At 36.9% G+C, this 20,570-nt stretch overlaps 1 protein-coding gene across 2 annotated transcripts in view; it reads left to right on the forward strand.

The window, feature by feature from the left end:
- The first annotated feature begins 450 nt into the window (after positions 1 to 450).
- The window catches only part of RP1 (RP1 axonemal microtubule associated), a 301,141-nt gene continuing 281,021 nt past the window's right edge, over positions 451 to 20,570 (forward strand). Inside the window, exons 1-4 of one of the 2 annotated variants that reach the window (XM_037031823.1) lie at positions 494 to 710; positions 4,700 to 5,320; positions 6,677 to 6,848; positions 8,753 to 14,723. In XM_037031823.1, the coding sequence (XP_036887718.1) occupies positions 651 to 710; positions 4,700 to 5,320; positions 6,677 to 6,848; positions 8,753 to 14,190 (6,291 nt within the window). In that variant the 5' untranslated portion in view covers positions 494 to 650 and the 3' untranslated portion in view covers positions 14,191 to 14,723. Of the gene's footprint in view, positions 711 to 4,699; positions 5,321 to 6,676; positions 6,849 to 8,752; positions 14,724 to 20,570 lie in introns of those variants that run through there. The other variant, XM_037031824.1, reaches the window with a different exon arrangement.

Here is a 20,570-nt window from a genome sequence, read left to right on the forward strand (position 1 = left end):
AACATGATCACCAGGTCCATAGCTCTCCAAATAGTGTGATCCAGGCAGAAAACTATTGAAATTAAAAACCTCATTGTGCATTAAATAGAGATAAATACAATTTTCCAAAATTAGATGAAAAGTGTATCTCAATCACTATTCATGAAAAATATTTTCAAACAAATACGTAAGTAAACCACCTAAAAAGTAATTGGAAGGAAAGAGTTCCAAAGCCTTTATTTAAATACTAAAGAAATTCATCCCTCTTATAGTTGGAGAGGTCACAGAGATTAAGCAGCATGCTGTTCAAGGTCAGATCACTGTTTATCAGGAGGATGAGAAGAGGTTCCAGTTTTGCTGACTCCACTGCAAAGCTGGATTCCCCAGCGCCTGATGCGCATGCTCACTACAGCTGCCTTTGTCGTCTTCAGTACTATAATTGCTTTAAATCCCCCAGGGAGGGAGAAGAGGAGACACACCTAATTTCTAGGCTATTCTTCAAATTCATTTTTCTAAGTTACTTATAAGGAAGATTTACAAATTATACTAGAGATAGATGAATAATCTTTTATAACAGCTTTCAAATAGTTAGGTAGGTGATTTGAGCCAGACTCATTATAGCTAGTTTATAATGACAAACATGCCGTTTTCATCTCTATAATACTGATCACATGTATTTGTTGTGTTCAATTTGTCTTCAAGGCTGCTGGGCATTCTTACTGAGACAAAAGGTACTAATAATTATATTGATTTAAAATAATAGAAAATAGCTATAACATACTATAAATGAAAAACAACCTCAGACAAAGATAAACCCTTCCACTAGAAGCTTACTTATAAATCAGGCCTTTGGTTTATTAGGAAGTGGAAAAGAAAAACTTCAGTGATTGGCTGAAAATGGCTCTGAAATTCCCTCTTGAACCATTATTTTTGAACCATTAGTGGAAGCAATATTCAGATTGCACCACTTTTAGCAGCACTACCAATGTTGTCAGTCTACACACATGGGGTTTTTTTAGTGCAGTTTCTCAATGTAGGATTAGTGGAGTGTTAGATAATTTGCCTGCATTTTCTATCACCTGTAATGGAAACATCTTACACAACCTTAATATGGCTATTATTTAAGAATCTGTGTTATGCATTTCTGGTAGAATTCAATATTAGAAAACAATTTTCTCCAGATGAACTCATTTAGTTTCATTCAATAGACAATTTGAAGTTTATAAACTTCTTATTTCTCCCGTTTTTCCTTGACTGTGAGGACACTCAGGACTAATTTTTGCATTGGGTGTTTCTGATTTGCACCTCTTTTGTTTCTTTAACTGTTCAATAATACCTGTTAATTTTAAAGATTCACAATATTTGTCGATGTATAAAAAACACAAATATTATCACTAGCTCTGCCGTCCATTGATAACTACAATCAATACTGGGCTATACTTACTTTTGGTCTTTTTCCAATATTATAACCAATAAAGGGGTGTGGATGAAAGTAGATTTATAATTGTGAGTACATGAAACACAGTCAATTCTTATATTACTTTCTTATTAATTATTGCATTATTTAGTATTATTAACCTACTTTAGCCCAACCCTGAATATACAAGTTGGACCCCGGTATCTATGGGGGAATTGTTTCCAGGAACACCACTAATCTGAAAATCTGTGAATGATTAAACCCCTTATATGAAATGTCATAGTATTTGTATATAACCTACGTGCATACTCCCATATACTTTAAGTTATGTTGAGATGATTATACCTGATACAATTTGAATGCTATGTTAATAGTTGTTAAACTGTATTGTTTAGAAATAAGGACAATGAAAAAAGTTTGTACATATTCAATATAGATTCAATCATTGTAGGCATAACTACATAGTACATGTTAGCAAAAATGTAAAAAAACTTTTCATGAATATTTTCCATCCATAGTTGGTTGGACTATAGATGTGAATTCCATAGATACAGAGGGCCAATACAATACACTGGCAATTGATATGGACTCTGACCAGCAGGGTCGATAGTGTTGTGGATGTGACAAATTCACAGGGACTACAGAAGTCCTGTGGAAAAAATGGACAACATGGCTACTCTCTGAGTGAGAGAGGGCCCAGACACTTGCCTGGACAAGTTTTTATTGCTTTTCTGGGTACATTACATCAAGGTTGGTCCTCATTTACCGTGCACAGGTTTGCTTTAGGTAGTTACCTTTTACAAATAACAAAAGAAAGGATATTGCTGATCATTTCAAAGAAAAGAATGTTACAGATGCAAGGGGAAAAGTGGTAGAACTGGTTACACTTTGTCCTTGGGATGATTAGCACAGACTTTAGGAAGTTACTTTAAAGATATGCACTAAACATTTTCTGCATCAATTCAGGGTGAGGGAGTTTTAACAAAAGTAAGCCTCAAAGCAGCCAAAGTACAATGGAGGCCTGGTTCCCCATGGAAAAGCCAATCTGTGGGCCCGGTCCCTGTGTGCTGCCTCAAGCTGCCAGTTTTCCAAACCAGGGCTGAGCTACATTTGTGGTAGATTGGTTCCCTATAGGCAATGGCATGGCATATGTATTTTACAAACTGCTTTTTCACCTATTGATAGGTTGTGATCATTTTTACACACCAATAAATACAAATCTAGAGTTCTGGCCAAGATGAAAGTTTATGTAGAAACTCTTTGCTTCCTTGCACAACCTAAAGGAAGATAACAACCAATCTAAAAACAATAAACAACCAGAAGTGCCAGAAAATCAAACTGCATGGAATTCCAACAACCAAGGAGTTAAAGAAACATTCACCAGAGAGGTAGGAGAGATCGAGATGGACGGGAGGAGGCAGAGAGGACCCAAGGCAAGTGGTGGACTGTCCAGGCAACACAGGGCTGACTGAACAGGAAACTAAAGACTCAAGCTGGCTGTAAACTACCAGGGGGGTTGCCACAGCAGGAAAAGCTCCCAGTCTGACACATTGGAAAGTGGGTGTAGAGCCCAGCAAGTGAGCTACATTGTTCCTCCTCTGACTCCTCCCCCACAGACAGTATCACAGCACAGCAAAGAGGGTTGCCTCACGTGGGTGAATAACTAAGACCCCACCCCCCACAATATAACAGGTGCACTGAGTTAAAAAATATGGCCCAAATGAAAGAACAGATCAAAACTCCAGAAAAAGAGCTAAGCAATAAGGAGATAGCCAACTTATCTGATGCAGAGTTTGAAACACTGGTAATCAGGATGCTCACAGAACTGATTAAGCTCGGTCACAAAATGAAGGAACAAATGAAATCTATCCAACGTGAAATAAAGGAAAATGTATATGGAATCAATAGTGAAGGGAAAGAAACCAGGACTCAAATCAGTGGTCTACAACAAAAGAAAGAAATAAACATCCAACTGGAATAGAATAAATAAATAAGAGTTCAAAAAAATGAGGAGAGACTTAGAAACCTCTGTGACAATTTCAAATGTTCCAATATCTGAATCATAGGGGTTCCAGAAGAAGAACAAGAACAAGAAGTTGAAAACTTATTTGAATAAATAATGAAGAAAAACTTCCCCAATCTGGCGAAAGAAATAGATTTCCAGGAAGTCCAGGAAGCTGAGAGAGAGTCCTGAAGAAATTGGTCCCAAAAAGAAACACAGCAGGGCACATCATAATTAAGTTATTCAAGATTAAAGATAAGGAGAAAATCTTAAAAGCAGGAAAAGAAAAGGAGAGAGTTACCTACAAAAGAGTTCCTATAAGACTAGCAGCTGGTTTCTCTAAATAAACCTTGCAGGCAAGAAGGTGCTGGAAAGAAGAATTTGAAGTCATGAAAGGCAAGGACCTACATCCAAGATCACTCTATCCAGCAAAGCTATTATTTAGAATGGAAGAGGGGATAAAGTACTTCCCAGATAAGATAAAGCTAAAGAAGTTCATCATCACAAAGCCCTCATTATGTGAAAGGCTAAAGGGACTTATCTAAGAACTAGAAGATCAAAAACTATGAACCAGTATAATAACAAGAAACTCACAACTATCAACAATTGAACCTAAAAAACAAAATGGAAAGAAAAACTAAGCGGGCAACTAGAAAAGGAACAGAACCAGAGAAATGAACATTACTTGGAAGGTTTTCAGTGAGGAGGGGAGAGGAAGGAGAGGAGGGGAAAGGCACAGTGAGGAGGGTGATAAGAGGCATAAATGGTAGGTATAATATAGATGGGGAGAAGTTAAGAATGGTATAAGAAACAGAGAAGTCAAAGAACTTATATGTATGACCCACGAACATGAACTAAGGTGGGGAATGTTGGAGGGTTGGGAGGTGCAGGGTAGAGGAGGGATAAATGGGGAAAATTGGGAAAACTGTAATAACATAATCAATAAAATATACTTAAAAATACAAATCTAGAAAGCCAGGTTTAATGGTTGCATAGCTTTCCATTGCATGGCTGTTTATATAATCATTATTTCTTTACCTAGTCACTTTGAGTGTTTTTTTTTTTTTTGGTATCTTTAAACTAGAAATACTGTTATTTAACTGTTTCATTTATTTTTCTTATTGTAAAGCCCTTAATATTATATTTCAAAATAGGTAGGTATAATGAATGAATAAAGGAATGAATGAAATCCTAGGAACAACCTGGATATCCACGACTATAATTTTCTTACATTATCATTATCATGTATTCTTTATGGTGCTATTGTTCTGGAGATGAATATTTTTTTTCCCCTTTTCTAGGTCTTGGCCAAAATGAGTGAAACTCCTTCCACCAGTTTTTCCATGATCCATCCAACTTCTTCTGAAGGTCAAGTTCCTTCCTCTCGCCATATGAGCATCATTCATCCTGTTGTGGCCAAAAGGATAAGCTTCTACAAGAGCGGAGATCCACAATTTGGAGGGGTAAGGGTCGTGGTCAACCCTCGTTCCTTTAAAAGTTTTGATGCTCTGTTGGATAGCTTGTCAAGAAAGGTACCTCTACCTTTTGGGGTGAGGAACATCAGCACCCCTCGAGGAAGGCACAGCATCACATCCCTGGAGCAGCTGGAGGACGGTGAATCCTACCTGTGCTCTCACAGCAGGAAGGTACAGCCTGTGGACCTGGACCAGGCCCGCCGGCGCCCACGGCCCTGGCACAGCAGCCGAGCCATCGGTGCGTATGCGCACCACTCCCCCGCCGCCACTCCTGGCCTGCTGCACACCCCTCGGAGGCTTGCAGTTTTCAGAAACGGCAACCCGAAATCCCAACATGTGATTCTTCTGAGCAGGAGGGTCACCCAGAGCTTTGAGGCCTTTCTGCAGCACCTGACAGAGATCATGCAGTGCCGCATAACCAAGCTCTACTTCACTGACGGAAGGAAGGTGAGCATTCTGGAAGCACCTCGAGTATGAGCTCTTGTCTTGCGTGTCCTCACCCCTGGGGAAGGAAGCCTTTAGTCACCCTTGCCTGTGTGTGTTTGTGTGTTCTCATCCGCGGAAGACATCGCTGGCTTACCTGGGAGGGTGGTTCTTTTGTTCCCCAGTCAGAAGCTGATGAAGTGACGCTGGAGCTTGCTTTCTGTTTTATGCTCCATCCCCTTTTTCTGCCTTCCCTAAGTACTGAGTTATATAATATGTTGGCATAGAGTCTGATGTAGACCATATTTCTTGAAAAGGAATAGCCAAGAGTCATAATCTGTTAGGTAGAGAAAGCATTTTCCTGGAATCCCTGCTTAGGGGGTCAGGAGAAAGTTCCCCTGTAGTTGCCAGTGTGTCCCCGGAAGCCCCCCTCCCCAGTCCTGCTGTGTCCATTAGGCCCTTTGTCCTCTGGTGCATAGACATTAGGCTACAGCTGGATACGTTGGTGGGGGTGGCAGAGGCAGTAGGAGACCTTTGAAAGATTTCCGTAGTTTGACGGAACACCAGCCTATCTCTTTCCAGCTAGTATGTAGGCTCAATAAGGGTTTTGGTTTAGCCCCGACCACCCACACTTGGGTATTTCCTTTTTTCTTTTCTTTTTTTACCAATTGCAATTTTTAAATTTAATTCTTCAAGTACAGTTTTCTGTCTTTTACTCCCATCTCAGCCCACCCCCCTAATGCTCCCCACCTCCCTCCCATTTCTACCCTCCTTAGCTGTTGTCCATGTGTCCTTTATACTAGTTCCTGTAAATCTTTCCCCTTTTCTCCTGAAATTCCCTCCCCTGTCCCCTCTGGTCACTGTCCCCCTGTTCTCTATTTCAGTGTCTTTGGTTATATTTTGCTTGCTTTGTTTTGTTGGTTAGCTTCCTATTAAAGGTGAGACCATATGGTATTTGTCTTTCGATGCCTGGCTTGTTTCACTCAGCATAATGCCTTCCAGTTCCATCCATACTGTTGCAAAGGGTGGGAGCTCCTTCTTTCTCTCTGCTGCATAGAATTCCATTGTGTATATGTACCATAATTTTTTGATCCATTCATTTACTGATGGGCACCTAGGTTGCTTCCAACTCTTGGCTATTGTAAATTGTGCTGCTATGAACATTGGGGTGCATAGGTTCTTTTGGATTGGTGTTTTAGGGTTCTAAGATATATTTTCTTATTTGTATACATCATTGGTGCCTAACAAATACTTGGTGATTATCTCTTTGTAGCCCAGGAGTTTGTTGAATTGATTAAATCAGTTGTAACATTACTATATGGAAAGAACGAAAACTTCATGCTGCTTATGTAAAGACTGTAACTTTTTGGTTTCTTCTAGGTTCCCAGTCTCCAGGCAGTGATGCTGAGCTCTGGAGCTGTGGTGGCAGCTGGAAGGGAGCCGTTTAAACCAGGGAGTTATGACATCCAGAAGTACTTGCTTCCTGGCAGATTACCAGGGTTCTTTCATCGTGTGTATGCCAAGGGGTATACTAGGTCAGAAAGCAGGAAGAGTAAGTCACTTCATCTGTAGCCTTTATATTTAATACGGAAATTGTTTATGTTAACAACACAAGTTCATGCTTAAATGACCATTTTTTTCTTCATCGCAGAGAATAAAATGATGGGATCAAAAATACTCTAAACTGAAATTGTTTATATTAATGATTGGAAAAATTATAAAAGTTATCTCATAAGTTTTTTAGATTTTTTGATATCAATCAGTGATATTATTGTTTAAATTGAAATAATGAAGTATGAGTTTTTTCATATAATACTTAGATTAAAATAAATTAATTGCCAGCATCTCTTTATTTGGAGAGCAATTCTATGGACTACGTAAGTGACAGCTCTGGTAGTTGTTGAGTTTTCTTTAAGTAGTTTCATGCAGAGCTCAGTAGGTTAGTTGAGTGTATTTTAAAAAATCCCTAACTTTGTACATGTTCCATTTACTGAAGTAAAAACCACAGGCCCATAGATTCCCCTTTTATTTTTTTAAAGAAAAGGTTCATGTAGCCATTTCATGCTGGTTAACAATAGTCTAGGTTGATAATTTCTTAGGAAATACTATATAATGTATTTTCTTTTGGAGGGGTGGCGGATGGCCTCTTGGTGCTTAGGAGTGTGGCATAGTCTATAAATATCCATGCAGGCATAGTTAATCTCATTATTCACTGTGCTAAGTATTTTAACTCTATACTAGAATATTGATTGCCATTTATACTTAAATTTTAGTTTTACTTTTATTCAGAAGTGGAATAAGTAGTATTGATTCCTCTACTTACTATTAAAGTAGGTGAAATTCATCTGTTGCTTATTTTGTCACTTAGTTATTTTATGGATATACTAAGTAGGTAATTATTAATATTTTCATTTTGTATGCATTAGCTGCTGAATATTTTTTATGCATATAGTAGTATTATGTTACCTTAGTCACTTTACTAAATGATTTTAGTCTTGTGCTTGACATGCATTGTTGAGTATGACTGTTAATTGTTTCAGGGAATCTGAGGGCTTCCTTAAACTTTACTATAAAAAATTATGAATAAGATACTTTCATTTAAAGTTTTGGTAAAAGTAAAGAGCAATAAGAGAAAATATTTATAGGTTTATATTTTGAAAAGGTAAAGGTATTTAATTGGTGGCAAGAATGTGAAAATCTATATGAATCACTAATAAGAGTTAGATTGAAAGTAAGAAGCACGAGTACAAAGATTATCTTTAGATATACACATTATAAAGATAATGAGATATCTGGGTCTTATGTTTAACTCTCTTTTGTGCCCTATATTGAGTTATATGCACTGATTATACAAAGTGAATGCTAACTTAACAATTATTTGATTAATGTAACCTTTAAATAAATTATAAAATGTTTTGGCTTTCGTAATGCCACACATGCCTCTTTTGGATATGTGCAAAGAGGAAAATAAATACCACTGTAAATTATTTCTTGCTTTGTTTGAATAAGTGAGCAGTACTTGGTTAGACTTGAATTTCAATACTGGTAAAGGAAATCAACAACAAACCTAAACACTGCACAGATCTATTTTTAGTAGAATCCTCAGCAATTTTTGTTTTATGCTTTTGTTTTTAAAATGACCTTATTCAACACAGAATTAAAATTGTGTAAATCTCCTCATTCAATTAGAATAATAAGTCTTTTTGAAGAATAGTTTGTAGAAATGTATCAGATATTACAGTGAATTCAAAAAACTAATGAATACATAGAAGTGAGAAACATATTAATGTCATTTTTACTATGAAATTTAGAAAATAATGGTATTTTTGTACTAATTATTTCATTTTTTCTTTTCTTCTTTGCTGCCTCTTCTATTGGATATATGTATATATAACTTCTTTATCTTCCATGTTATATTTTGATGTGGGGCATCTTTTACTCATAAAATCCTGAAAGTGAGCACACTTATGCCTTCAAGTCCAAGGTCCCAGATTTATTCTGCTTCTTCTGACAAAATGCATGATAACGATCACTATTCAAACTGTTCCTTTGCTCCTGAAAATAACTTGGCCTTAGAAAAAAAGGATTCTCAGAATTTATTGATATATCCTTCTGAAGACAATATTGAGAAATCAATTATTTTTAATCAAGATGGCACTGTGACAGTTGAGATGAAAGTTCGATTCAAGATAAAAGAAGAGGAAACCATGAAATGGACAACCAATGTCAGTAAAGCTGGTCTTTCTAGTAATGATAAAGACTGTGAGATAAGCAGTTTCCCAGTAAGAACAGATCTGTCATCTGGTAAAAAGATTGAAACATACTCATTTTCTGCTGATGTCTCACCCCTCGAGAGGGACAATAACCAAAAGGACAGTTTGGCAGAGGAGATAAACACTCAAATGACCGATCAAGAGGCCAAAACTTCTTTTAGTAGGGAGAATGCTGCTATGGACACAAGTGCTATTCAGGGAACTCAGGGTCAAGAAGATCATCATTTTTATAGGCCCCCCACACCTGGGCCAAGGAGAGGGAGACAAAAGAAATCTGTGATAGGGAGTGTGACCTTCCTATCTGAAACTGAAGTTCAAGAGAAAATGATTGGACAATTTACCTATGGTGAAGAAAGGAATGATGGGGAAAACAAATCTGAGTATCACATGTTTACACATTCTTGCAGTAAAGTGTCATCAGTATCTAATAAACCAGTATTTGTTCAGATAGATAACAATGGACAGATGGGGTCATCTTTAGAAAGCAAAAAGGAAAACAGAAAACTCAAGTCAAGTGCAGTAAGTGCTGATGTTGTAGAAATTACAAGTCAGAAGGTGTTAGAGATATCCCATGATAATGACTTGTCATGCACTATACCAAGAAACTTAATTGTGGAAAAAGGTATAGTTGATAGTGTAACATCAGACAACAAAACTGATATCAAGAACTTAAGAAATTGTGGTGGCACCAGTGATAGGTTCCATCCTATTTCTGCAAATGCAACTCATTCTTCAAGTAACTCTGGAATGCATAGAGCTCTTTTCGAGACTCCAGCTTCAGCAGGATCTTCTCCTGTCATCAGAAGAATTGATGGACAAATTAATAAATTTGTTCAGTGCAGTTTGTCAAAATTTCCAGAAATTGAAAAGCAGATTGCATCATCTGTTGCCAGAAAAAAGAAGACAAAATCTCAATCCCAAATGATAAATTATAGGAATCAGGGTGGAGAGATTACAACTAAACAAATCCCTTATAAGAGTAAGAACATAAACACAAGAGGTAGAGTTGCACAGAAAACCATATTGCAGGATTCATACAATCCAGCTAAAGAAGTGCTACTTTGTGAGGAAGATCTCCATGCAAGTGATATGGTAATAGAAACAAATTATTTTTGTTCCAAAAGTAATCTCAGCACTGAGAATTCCAAAAATTTCCAAATAAATAAATTAAATACTGTTCAGAATTCTAAGGTTCAAGGACTTTTAACTAAAAGAAAAATCAGACCACTAAACAAAGTAAGCTTAGGAGGCCCTGTAAAAAAAGAAATTGGTCAAGGAGATAAAGCATTTCCCCATAATGAATTTAGATATTGCAAAAATACTTTTGAAAATCAAAATTTATTTCATGTGCTTAACTTTCTTGATCAAAACCCCAGTGCTTTTTATGGACCCCAGACTCAAACGGAAATAGCATCATGGCATTTGAGAAGAATGGAAAAAAAGAGTTTAGTTTCAAAATTTAATAATTCACAGATAACTCTAAAAAGCCAGAAAAAACAAATAGAGAATAAGTTAAAATCAAGAACTATTTTTAGTAAACAACGTGTTACAACACAAACAAGTCACTTACCTTCTTTGAAAAAAGCTGTTTTTCCTGAGGATATTACCCATCATTCAGTTCAACATTATATACAGAGATGGTTGCAGAACATAAATCCACATTCAGCCTTGCCACCTAAACAATCAACACCAATATGCAAAAAGGAAAAGAGCATGGTAAATTGTGACAGTGATTTACCAGGAAATAATTACCATATAAAATCTGAAAAAGGAAATAATTTTGTCATGAAAAATAATAAGCACATAACTAAAAATGCCAGTGTGACAGGAAATAATCTAGGTAAAGAAACAGGTAAATCTTTTGACAAAGATAATGACAGTGAAGAACTTACCAAAGATCTCCACAAGAGCCAGATTGAGTCTCTGAATGATGCTTGTTTGCTTTCGCTACATGAATGTTGTCCTTTGTCACAGTCAGCTATCGATGACCATGATACTAAAAGTGAAGTATCTGTTGAAAAGTCAGGACCTTGTTTACCAAGCTTTGTTTACCAAGAAATACACCTATCCACAAAAGGGCAAAGTGTAGAGGCTGCCATCCAAGTAGATCCGATTGAAGAGGCCACCCCAAAAGACCTCTTACTACTCCTGTTGCTTCGCCAACTGCAAGCTTTAGTTCCCAGTATTCGCAAGACTCAGAATGGTGTTATTCAAATGCCAGGTTCACTTGTAGATGTTCCTTTCCATTCCCCAATATGTAATTCATCCACGAATGTCCTTCTAGCTTGGCTCCTGGTGCTAAACCTAAAGGGAAGTATTAATAGCTTCAGTCAAGGCAATGATCATGAGACTACCAACAGAACTTCAGAACTACTTGCTCTGTTGGAGGTTCTAAAGCACATTGCCATCACAGAGAAAGCTGATGACTTGAAGGCTGCTGTTTCCAGTTTAGTGGAGTCAACTACAAATCCCTTTGGACTCACTGAAAAAGGACAAGATGTGATTCCAATATGTCTTACTGCAAATTGTTCCACACACAATGTTCAGAGAGTTACTAAGTACATTGAAAATGAAAAAACACAGAAAATCTCTTTAAGTGCCAGTGAGGACTATACTCCTGAAGTTTGTGTTTCAGAGGCAACTTGCTGTCCATGTAAGATGTGCACTGTGAGTAAGATTTATCCTCCGAAAGAGACTTGTAACCTCAGTAACATTTTTCCCCACAGTGATGGCTGTACCATGGATCAGACCTCTATAAATCAGGCTTGTTTTGTAGAGGATTTCTGCTCACTTACTGGTGCTGTGTCTTCCCATAAGGCACATGAGGATAACTGTACTTATGAGACAGCTTGCCCAATTGATGGGGCCTACATTCCCATCAAATTCTGCAATACTGATGGCTTTTTAAATTCCAACAAAATCACATATACTGATAATCTGGAATTGACTGAAGAGTTAGAAATTGTTAATGATGTTCAGAAAGACCAAAATACTTTGGCAGCCCCTGGGTATACACATGGCTTTGATATGTTGATGTCACACCAGAATAGCAATTTAAGCCACTATGACTATTTCCTAAATACAACTGAACCAGAGTTTGATAAGAAGCCCAGTGCTCTAATTGAATTTAAAAACTGTTCATTAAAGAAATTTCAGGATAAAAATGCATATGTATCCTTTGATCAGGAATCAAAGATTTCTGAAGAGCCAAGCTCAATAACCAACAGTATAACATCAAGGAGAAGACACATTTCAGAATTGGAATCTTTTGAAGAATTAGAAAAGCAAGACATTGATATCTCTAATACAAAGCTAAATGTAGGAGAGCAAGCCACTGAAGAATTGATCCAGAAAGAGTTAGAGGCTAGTAAAAATTTGGAATTGATAGAAGTCCCTATAAGGAACATTACAGAAAAAAAAGGAAGGAATGGTGTAATTTGTGAGACAATCAGTCAGAGGCTGACAACACCACCATCTTTATTGTTTTGCTATGATTCTAAGCAAAATATCAAAAAGGAGGTCAATGAAAGAGAAGCTAAAATGAGAGTAAAAATGAAGGTGAAAAACATAGAAATTGAAAGTTGTTCAGAGTCCTCTCTTGATTTTAAAAACTGCCTCAAGAGCCCAGTGACTTCTGATTGTTCAGACTATAGACGTGACAGTGAGAATGACCAGCCACATAAAATATCCAGTGATGGTCCTAATGACAGTGGTGAGGAGATTGCTCAAGAGAAAGAATACAATAAAGGATTTGTTAAAAGAACGATAGAAAAACTTTATGGTAAAGCAGAGATTGTTAAACCATCTTTTTTCCCTGGGTCTTCAAACAGGCCTCAGGTTTGTCCTTACAATTCTATGGAATTTCAGTGTGCTAGAAAACCAGGTCTTTATGATTCTGAAGGTCAGTCATTTCGCTGTTCTGAACAGGTATCTAGTAGTTCATCTAAGTTGCAGAAATTTCAGGAGGAAAGGCAAGATAAGTGTGACTTTGATAATCTGAGGTCCAATTATCATAGGAGATACATTGGAGAACATATTAACAAACAAAATGACCATAGCAGAATTTTCAAGGACATAGAGAAAGGAGTATTGATTGACAAGGGCAAGTGGCTTCTGAAAGAAAATCATATGCTAAGAGTATCATCTGAAAATTCTGACAACTGTGGCAATGAAGACACTACATCAGTGGATACTCTATTTGATAATAATAGTAATGAGGTACCATATTCACATTTTGGAAATTTGGTCCTAGGCCCTAATATGGCTGAACTATCCTCTTCAGAATTGGAGGAACTGACTCAACCCCTTGAACTGAAGTGCAGTGATTTTAACATGCCTCACCTTAGTGACTCTGAGGCTTTTCATGAAAATTTGTTAGATGTTCAAAATAAAAGTTGCCCCAAGGAGAGAATACCAAATCCTCATACAGAGAATAAGGGTGATCATAGGTCAGAAAGAATATGCACATCTGTCACTCATGTCTTTCCAACTCCCAATAAAGTCCATCCTGTCTCTGATGATACTATTAAAAACCAACCATTGCCTGGAAATAATAGTATTCATGGTGCACTTCAGGAAGGAGACTCTTTGGATAAACTCTATGCTATTTGTGGTCAACATTGCCCAATACTAACAGTTATTATCCGACCTATAAATGAGGAAGAACGAGGATTTGCATATTGCAAAGGTTCTGATATTGAAAATTCCTTGGAATTCCACTTATGGATGAAAATACACCCCTATTTACTAGAATCAAACAAAAACATGAACACATTCAAAGATAAGAATAGGGCAAGTAGCCGAAAGGCCATTGGTGATATATTTGATCAACTTTATTTTAATAGCACATTTGACTGGATGGGTAAAAGAAAAAAAACAAAAAGAACCAACTTCTTGCACTTAGAGACAGAAGATAATGTAAAGAAATTTCAGTTATATTTAAAGGAAAGGTTTTGTGCAAATTTCTTGCACACATCATTGTTAGTTGTGGGTGATATAAATGCAAATACTCAAGAGCCCAGCAATCAGATAAATGAAATGTTTGAAGCAGTTGATGAGAATAACAACTTATTAAACAACAGCTTCCAGAGCTCAAGGACAAATCTGAATCAAGTAATATGAGAAAATATCAACTATTATTTCTCATTTAAAATGCTAGGTCAAGGTTGCCTAGTTTGCCAAGTTGAAACACCCTGAAATACCAACAACAGAAATGTAGTAAAAATATTTTATGTTTTTGAGGATGATAATATTTTCATTTGGGAAGAGGAAAACCAACTAAGCTTAACTGATTTTGAAAGCAGTGATGAACAGGAAGATTTTGTAATATCAGTATCACAACTTTTCTTCATCATTCATTTTTTTCTTTATAATAAGATGAAACACATGGGATGGGTATGGACTAGATAACCTCTGAGAATTTTCTATGTTTTTCAAAATGAGTTCCCTAGAAATCTTGTCCTTTGATAATTCAATCTGACTTTCATCATTCCTCTGTTCCTCATTTTCCAACAATTACAGACTCAGTTTCTATTCCATTATTTTGGAAGTTTCTGTGTATTTTTCTGATAATGTGTAATTTCATATATCTGTAATTTTCTCCTAGGATGCTATAAATGCCCTAAATAAAGAAATTATATCTTCTTTTTTCTTAATCCTTTTTTTATTTTGTCAGCTCACTGCAGAATGTATATTGAATGTGTTGGTGATTGAATGGATTAGACATAGCCTCAATAGCACTTCAATTATTAACTTCACTGGTTTGATAAAGGTATGATCTCCACACCAGTCTCTTAAGTTTCTTGTGCCAAATGTGTTGGATTTAGTTTTCCTTAGAATAGCATTTCTGTGATACAGCCTTCACCATTTTTCTTCACAATTAGAAAAAATATGCTCTACTACTAAGCTGCTTCTCCAGTACTTTGCCTGGGAATTATAATATCTTAAGTATTAGTAAAATGACAAGAAACCCAAATAGTTCATAAAATACAAAAAAAAATATTTAAGTTATACTCTGTGAAGAAAATTAAAGGAGCTGGAATGACTTACTGTTTTTAATTTTTTTTATTGTTCAATTACAGCTGTCCCCACTTTTCTTCCATTACTCTCTCCTGACCTGCCCACCTCCCACCTTCCACATTCAGTCCTCCCCCACTCCATTGCCTTTGTCCATGGATCCTTTTTTATATGGCCCTTGATGATCCTTACCCTTCTTTACCCCATTTTCTCTCTCCCCTGACCATGCTGTCATGAAGAGTAGGAGCGCCTTCTTTCTTTCTGCTGCATAGTATTTCACTGTATTAACGTACCATAGTTTTTTTGATCCATTCATTTACTGAAGGACACTTAGGTTGCTTCCAGCTCTTGGCTATTGTAAACTGTGCTGCTATGAACCTAGAGGTACACAGGTTCTTTTGAATTGGTGTTTCAGGATTCTTAGGGTATAATCCCAGCAGTGCAATTGCCATGTCAAAAGGCAGTTCCATTCAGTTTTTTGAGGAAATTCCATACTGTTTTTCCAGTGATTTCACCAGTCTGCATTTTCACCAACAGTGTACTAGTGTTCCCTTTGTTTCACATCATCGCCAGCACTTGTTTGGTAATTTGTTTGTGATGGCCATTCTGACCGGTGTGAAGTAGTATCTTATTTTGGTTTTAATTTGTATCTCTCTGACAGCTAGTGATGCTGAGCAGCCTTTCATGTGTCCTTGGACCCTCTGTATGTCCTCCTTGAAGAAGTGTCTGTTCAGGTTCTTTGCCTATTTTTTAGTTGGGCTGTTTGTCTTCCTGGAGTGGAGTTGTATGAGTTCTTTATATATTTTGCAGATCAAACCCTTGTCCAAGGTATCATTGTCAAATATGTTTTCCCATACACTTGGTTCCCTTCTCATTTTGCCGATGTTGTTTTTAGTGGTACAGAGCTTTTTAATGGAATGATTTAACCTGGAAAAGAGGTGACTTGAAATTTTTCAGAATTGAAAAAGTGCTACTGTGAAGAGAACCTGACAAATTTCCTTTTGTTAACCTACATTAACACAAACATTAATTATATATAAATAAAAACATGTTGCCAAGAAGACTAAATTCAATTAGACTATAAACCATCAATTGTCTGTTTTGAATACTGTGGTATTTTACCTGGGACTTAACCAGGGAGCCTTTTTAAGATTCCTTCCTCTTCCTTATCATATGATGGTATAGAAATGTGTCAAAAATGTCAAAGTCCATGTCCTTTGTCTGGAACTCACTCAAAGTATTACAGCATGATCAACGTTTTTTTTTTTTTTTTTTTTGGAGCCACACATGGAAGTGCTAAAACAACAAATTTGGTATTGAGGAACTAAAAGGTAATTTTGTAAAGAATACCCTTGGTTTCAAATTAGTATGAGTCTTAAATCCATAAAAAAGTTATGTATTATGCGCTGACCATCGTGGCTCTATTGGTGGGACATCCCACATGGTGGAAGCTCATCAGTTCAATTCTTGGTCAGGGGGTATGCTGGTCTTACAGGTTCTGTCCCAGCTGGGGTGCATATGAGAGGCAGCAGATGGATAGGCAAAAGATCACTGTTTCTCTCACATCAGTGTTTCTTTCTAAAGTAAATAAATCAACTTTAAAATACTATGAGCTGCTATTTATTTCTCCAGGTGAAGACTGCTTCTTCATAGAATATGATTCTTCTACATTAAGTGATACATTCTTCTAACTGAAACATGAAAGTTGTTATGTAATCCTCTATAATGAATGAGAAATGCATACTCTTGGTGAAATGAAAGCACTAAAATTTTGGAAAAATAATAGAAAGGGGAGGGGAGTTAACATGAATTTGTGCCTACTAGAGTAGTCTTACAGATTTATTATATGTAATATTTCTTTGTAATACAGTGTTGATTTTGTTACTACCTTTTGGCAGATGAGACGATGTAGAAGCAGGGAGCAAGGATTCTTTTATCAGGAGGCACAGTAGGCATCTCATGTCCAGGTTAGAACCCAGTCATTCATTCTTAAAAATCAGTGCTATTTGTACTACATCTTTATTCTTTATATGAGGAAGAAGGAATAAAAATTTTACAAAATTATGTAGCATTTTCTTCCTAGAGCAGAGAGGCAAGGATACTATTTTTGATAAAAAAGAACATGATATAGATATTATGTATCTTTCTTGTAGCAAGAAAATTGAGGAAGTCACTTATGACAAGGAGGAGATTTTAGGAAATTTGACCTGGTAACATATAGTTTTTAGTAATAGTACATCACACAATGCCCTAGGTGGTCCAGGTGATATTGGGAATAAGAAATTAGGAATGATGACCATAACATACCTTTCTTAAAACAAACAATGTTCAGAGGTATTGAATTCCAACCACATTTTAGTTATATCCCAGATCTACCATGTTTCTTGGGACATGGTAAGCACCTGGTAAATGTGGGTTGAATGGACCAGAAGTACTTTTAAATGTTTTTTTCATTATTATGTCTTATTAACTTTGGATCCATCATACATGTAGAAGAATATGCAAAGATGCTGATAGGTTTAGTTTCTTGTATTTTATGCAGCAATATTTTAATCACCTTTAAAAATATTTGTGGGAGATTTTTTTTCTTTTAAACATTTTTCTTTTAAAGCTTTTAAAAAATTTTTTACAATGATTGCATTAAAAAAATCGTGTGATGCTGAAATTTAGAAGGCTAAATAACATTAGAGAAAGTTTAAGAATGTTAGGCCTGGCTTTGCTTTAGAGATGAAGTGCCTGAGGGCTGAGAAAGGGATTCTAGCCTGTTTATTGTGTTCAGGGGAATGTACTGGATTTCAGGGCCTTGGTTTCTAAAGTGAAGTGGCGCAATAATTGTTCTTGCCCACCAGGTGTCAGCTGTGCTATGTGTTGCTAGAAGCTCAACACCCTCAGAAGGAGCCTGGCAGGACTGAAGGGAGTGCCTCAGGCATTAGGAGAGTCACTGAGCTGTTTGCTTTTGCTTCAGAGAAGCCTGGGGACCTAATTGTGCAGGCATCCCTAACTCTTAAACCCAGAAACTGTAGCGGTATTAAGAATTACAGGAAATATCAATGTAAGAAACAGTCAAATCTATAGAGAATTCTTGTGAGTTTATTTGAACCAAACTGACAATTGTTGGGAAGCAAAAATCTCAATGAATTGAGAAATTCTCTGGAGAATGGCATTTTACCACCTTATTTTATACATTACAATCAAAGAAAAGGCATAAGTAAGGGGGTTACAAGAAATCCGTTAATGATAAATTAGTGAGGCAGGAGAAACAATCTGGTCAGGGGATGGGGTCTAGAGAACCTCTGGGATTGGATAAAAAGTGAACTGACAAGATATTTTTACACAGGTGAGTACAGGATAGTTAATAGTCAACAATTAACATGATAGCAATAACGATGAGGGAATTCGTGGTCTCCCCTTGTCGCAGTGCCTGTGCTTTGAGGGGTCTAGAGAAAGGAAACTTCACATTCCAAAGGTATGTTATCATAGATTCAAAGAGACAACAGACAGACTCAGTTAAGATAAAGATTGATGTTTGTTAAGGAAAATGCCAGCCTAGGACATGACTAGTCTCCATGAACTGCTTTTAGTTAGAAAGTTTTAATTTGAGACCATCCTATGTGATTGCATTAGGTCTCTGAGTTTGTAAGACCGAGACACAGGCCTCCCCTGAGCTTGTCGGGTTTAGTAAGTGGCCCCCTTTCTTCCACAGAAATATGCTGTTAATAGCAAGGAGTTAGAGTTCAAAAGTAAAAGAAATACAAAGAAAATGCCAGCTATTAATAATCATCAGAATTGATTCCAAGGAAAGCTGTATTTGGGAAGAGTTGGAACAACCAATAAACCTAATTTAAGTAGAACCGAATTTAATGAGTCATTGGATCAGTGGGTTCATTAGTTTTACATGAACCTTTCAGGTATTTTATCTCCTTTACCTTTCGGTGACCCAAAGGGTCCCATTTTCAAGGCTTAAACTGAATTTTGACCCAACTCCATGTTTGAAGTGCTCACTTTGTGTTTCTTCATCTGTAGTATAGGGCCGCCACTCTAAAGTTTTTATGAGAACCTACCTTTATAAGATTCTCGTAAGGAGGGTCACTGAGCAAACAATTGTAAAGCTCTTAGCACAGAACTTGCCATGAAATGCTGAATATATTCTAGCTATTTTTCAAACTCATTAATGGGCCCTGGACAGGTGGCACAGTTTGTTGGAACGTTTTTCTGATACACCAATTTTGCAGGTTCAGCTCCTGGTCAGAGCACATACAAGAATAAACCAATGAATGTGTAAACAATTGTATATGGTATATGGAACACGGGCCCCTTCCTAACCTCCAACTCCCCATCCAAACCTGTGAGAACATAGTGAGGGTCAGCTGTCAGCAGAATATAAGATCTTGGGAGCCTGACCAGCACCTAGGTCAGGGGAGAAATGTCTTGTTGATATGAGCCTGGATTGGAAACACCTGCAGAGAAACAACTTGCATTTTGATCTCAGAGCTAGCAGGAGCATGTCCAACCCCCTACCTCGCCACATGCCCTGTTTGCTTTGTTTCCTGTACTCTATATAACCTTGTACTGGGAAAGTTGGGGTTGCAGAAACTTGACCAGCCAGCCTCCCCTCCTCACCCATGGCAGTAATTGTACTGGCCAGCTGCCCCCAGTGTGTCTTGTTTGCAAGCCAGATGGGACTTGGCAGAAAACTTCACCAGCTGGCCGGCAGCCACCGGTGTGGTGATAAATTTCACTGCTGGTCTTTCACAGACACTCCTTAGGGTTAATTTCCTTGGAATTGACAAACAATATGCTGAGGTTTTTTCAGAATTCCCTAGGCTCTTTGCATAACAGAGTGGAACAACAAATCAATGTTTCTCTCTCTCTCTCAAATCAGTAAGTTAAGAAAAAAAATAAAATAAGCCATTAGTTCTAATGTCTTTGATGTGCTCTTTAAAAAGTTGGTGTTTGCCTAGTCAAGAATTATTTAGCTATCATGGGTACTAAATTGTATAAAAGAAACATAATTTCAACATTTATAAAGGTAAAGGTGACTAATATTTTGAGTCCTGCCTGGTGCCAAAATTATGCTAGGTGCCATATATATATATACATATATATTATATATATATATATATTATTTATATTCATAAATATATGCATAATGTCCTAGTATACTGTACACTTTACAAATAAATGCATACTGTCCTACAACAAGCCCCTCAGATCAGTAATAGTATTTGTATTACAGTTCAAGGATACTGAGACTCGTGGGAGCCAAGAAAGAAACACTTTTACTTCCAGGTCTCTATAGACATACCTCATTTTTTTATGCCTCAAGGGTACGTTTTATACTAGCTGAAGGTTTGTCTATCAGTGCCATTTTTCCAACAGGCTCAGATGATGAGTTAGCCTTTTTTTTTTTAGCAATAGGGTATTTTTCAATGAAGGTAAGTACATTGTTTTCTTTTGTAAAGGCATAATACTACTACACACTTCAT

Source organism: Sturnira hondurensis, unplaced genomic scaffold, assembly GCF_014824575.4.
Source record: "Sturnira hondurensis isolate 20B ecotype Veracruz unplaced genomic scaffold, ASM1482457v3 Scaffold0021209, whole genome shotgun sequence".
Classification (NCBI taxonomy): Eukaryota; Metazoa; Chordata; class Mammalia; order Chiroptera; family Phyllostomidae; genus Sturnira; species Sturnira hondurensis.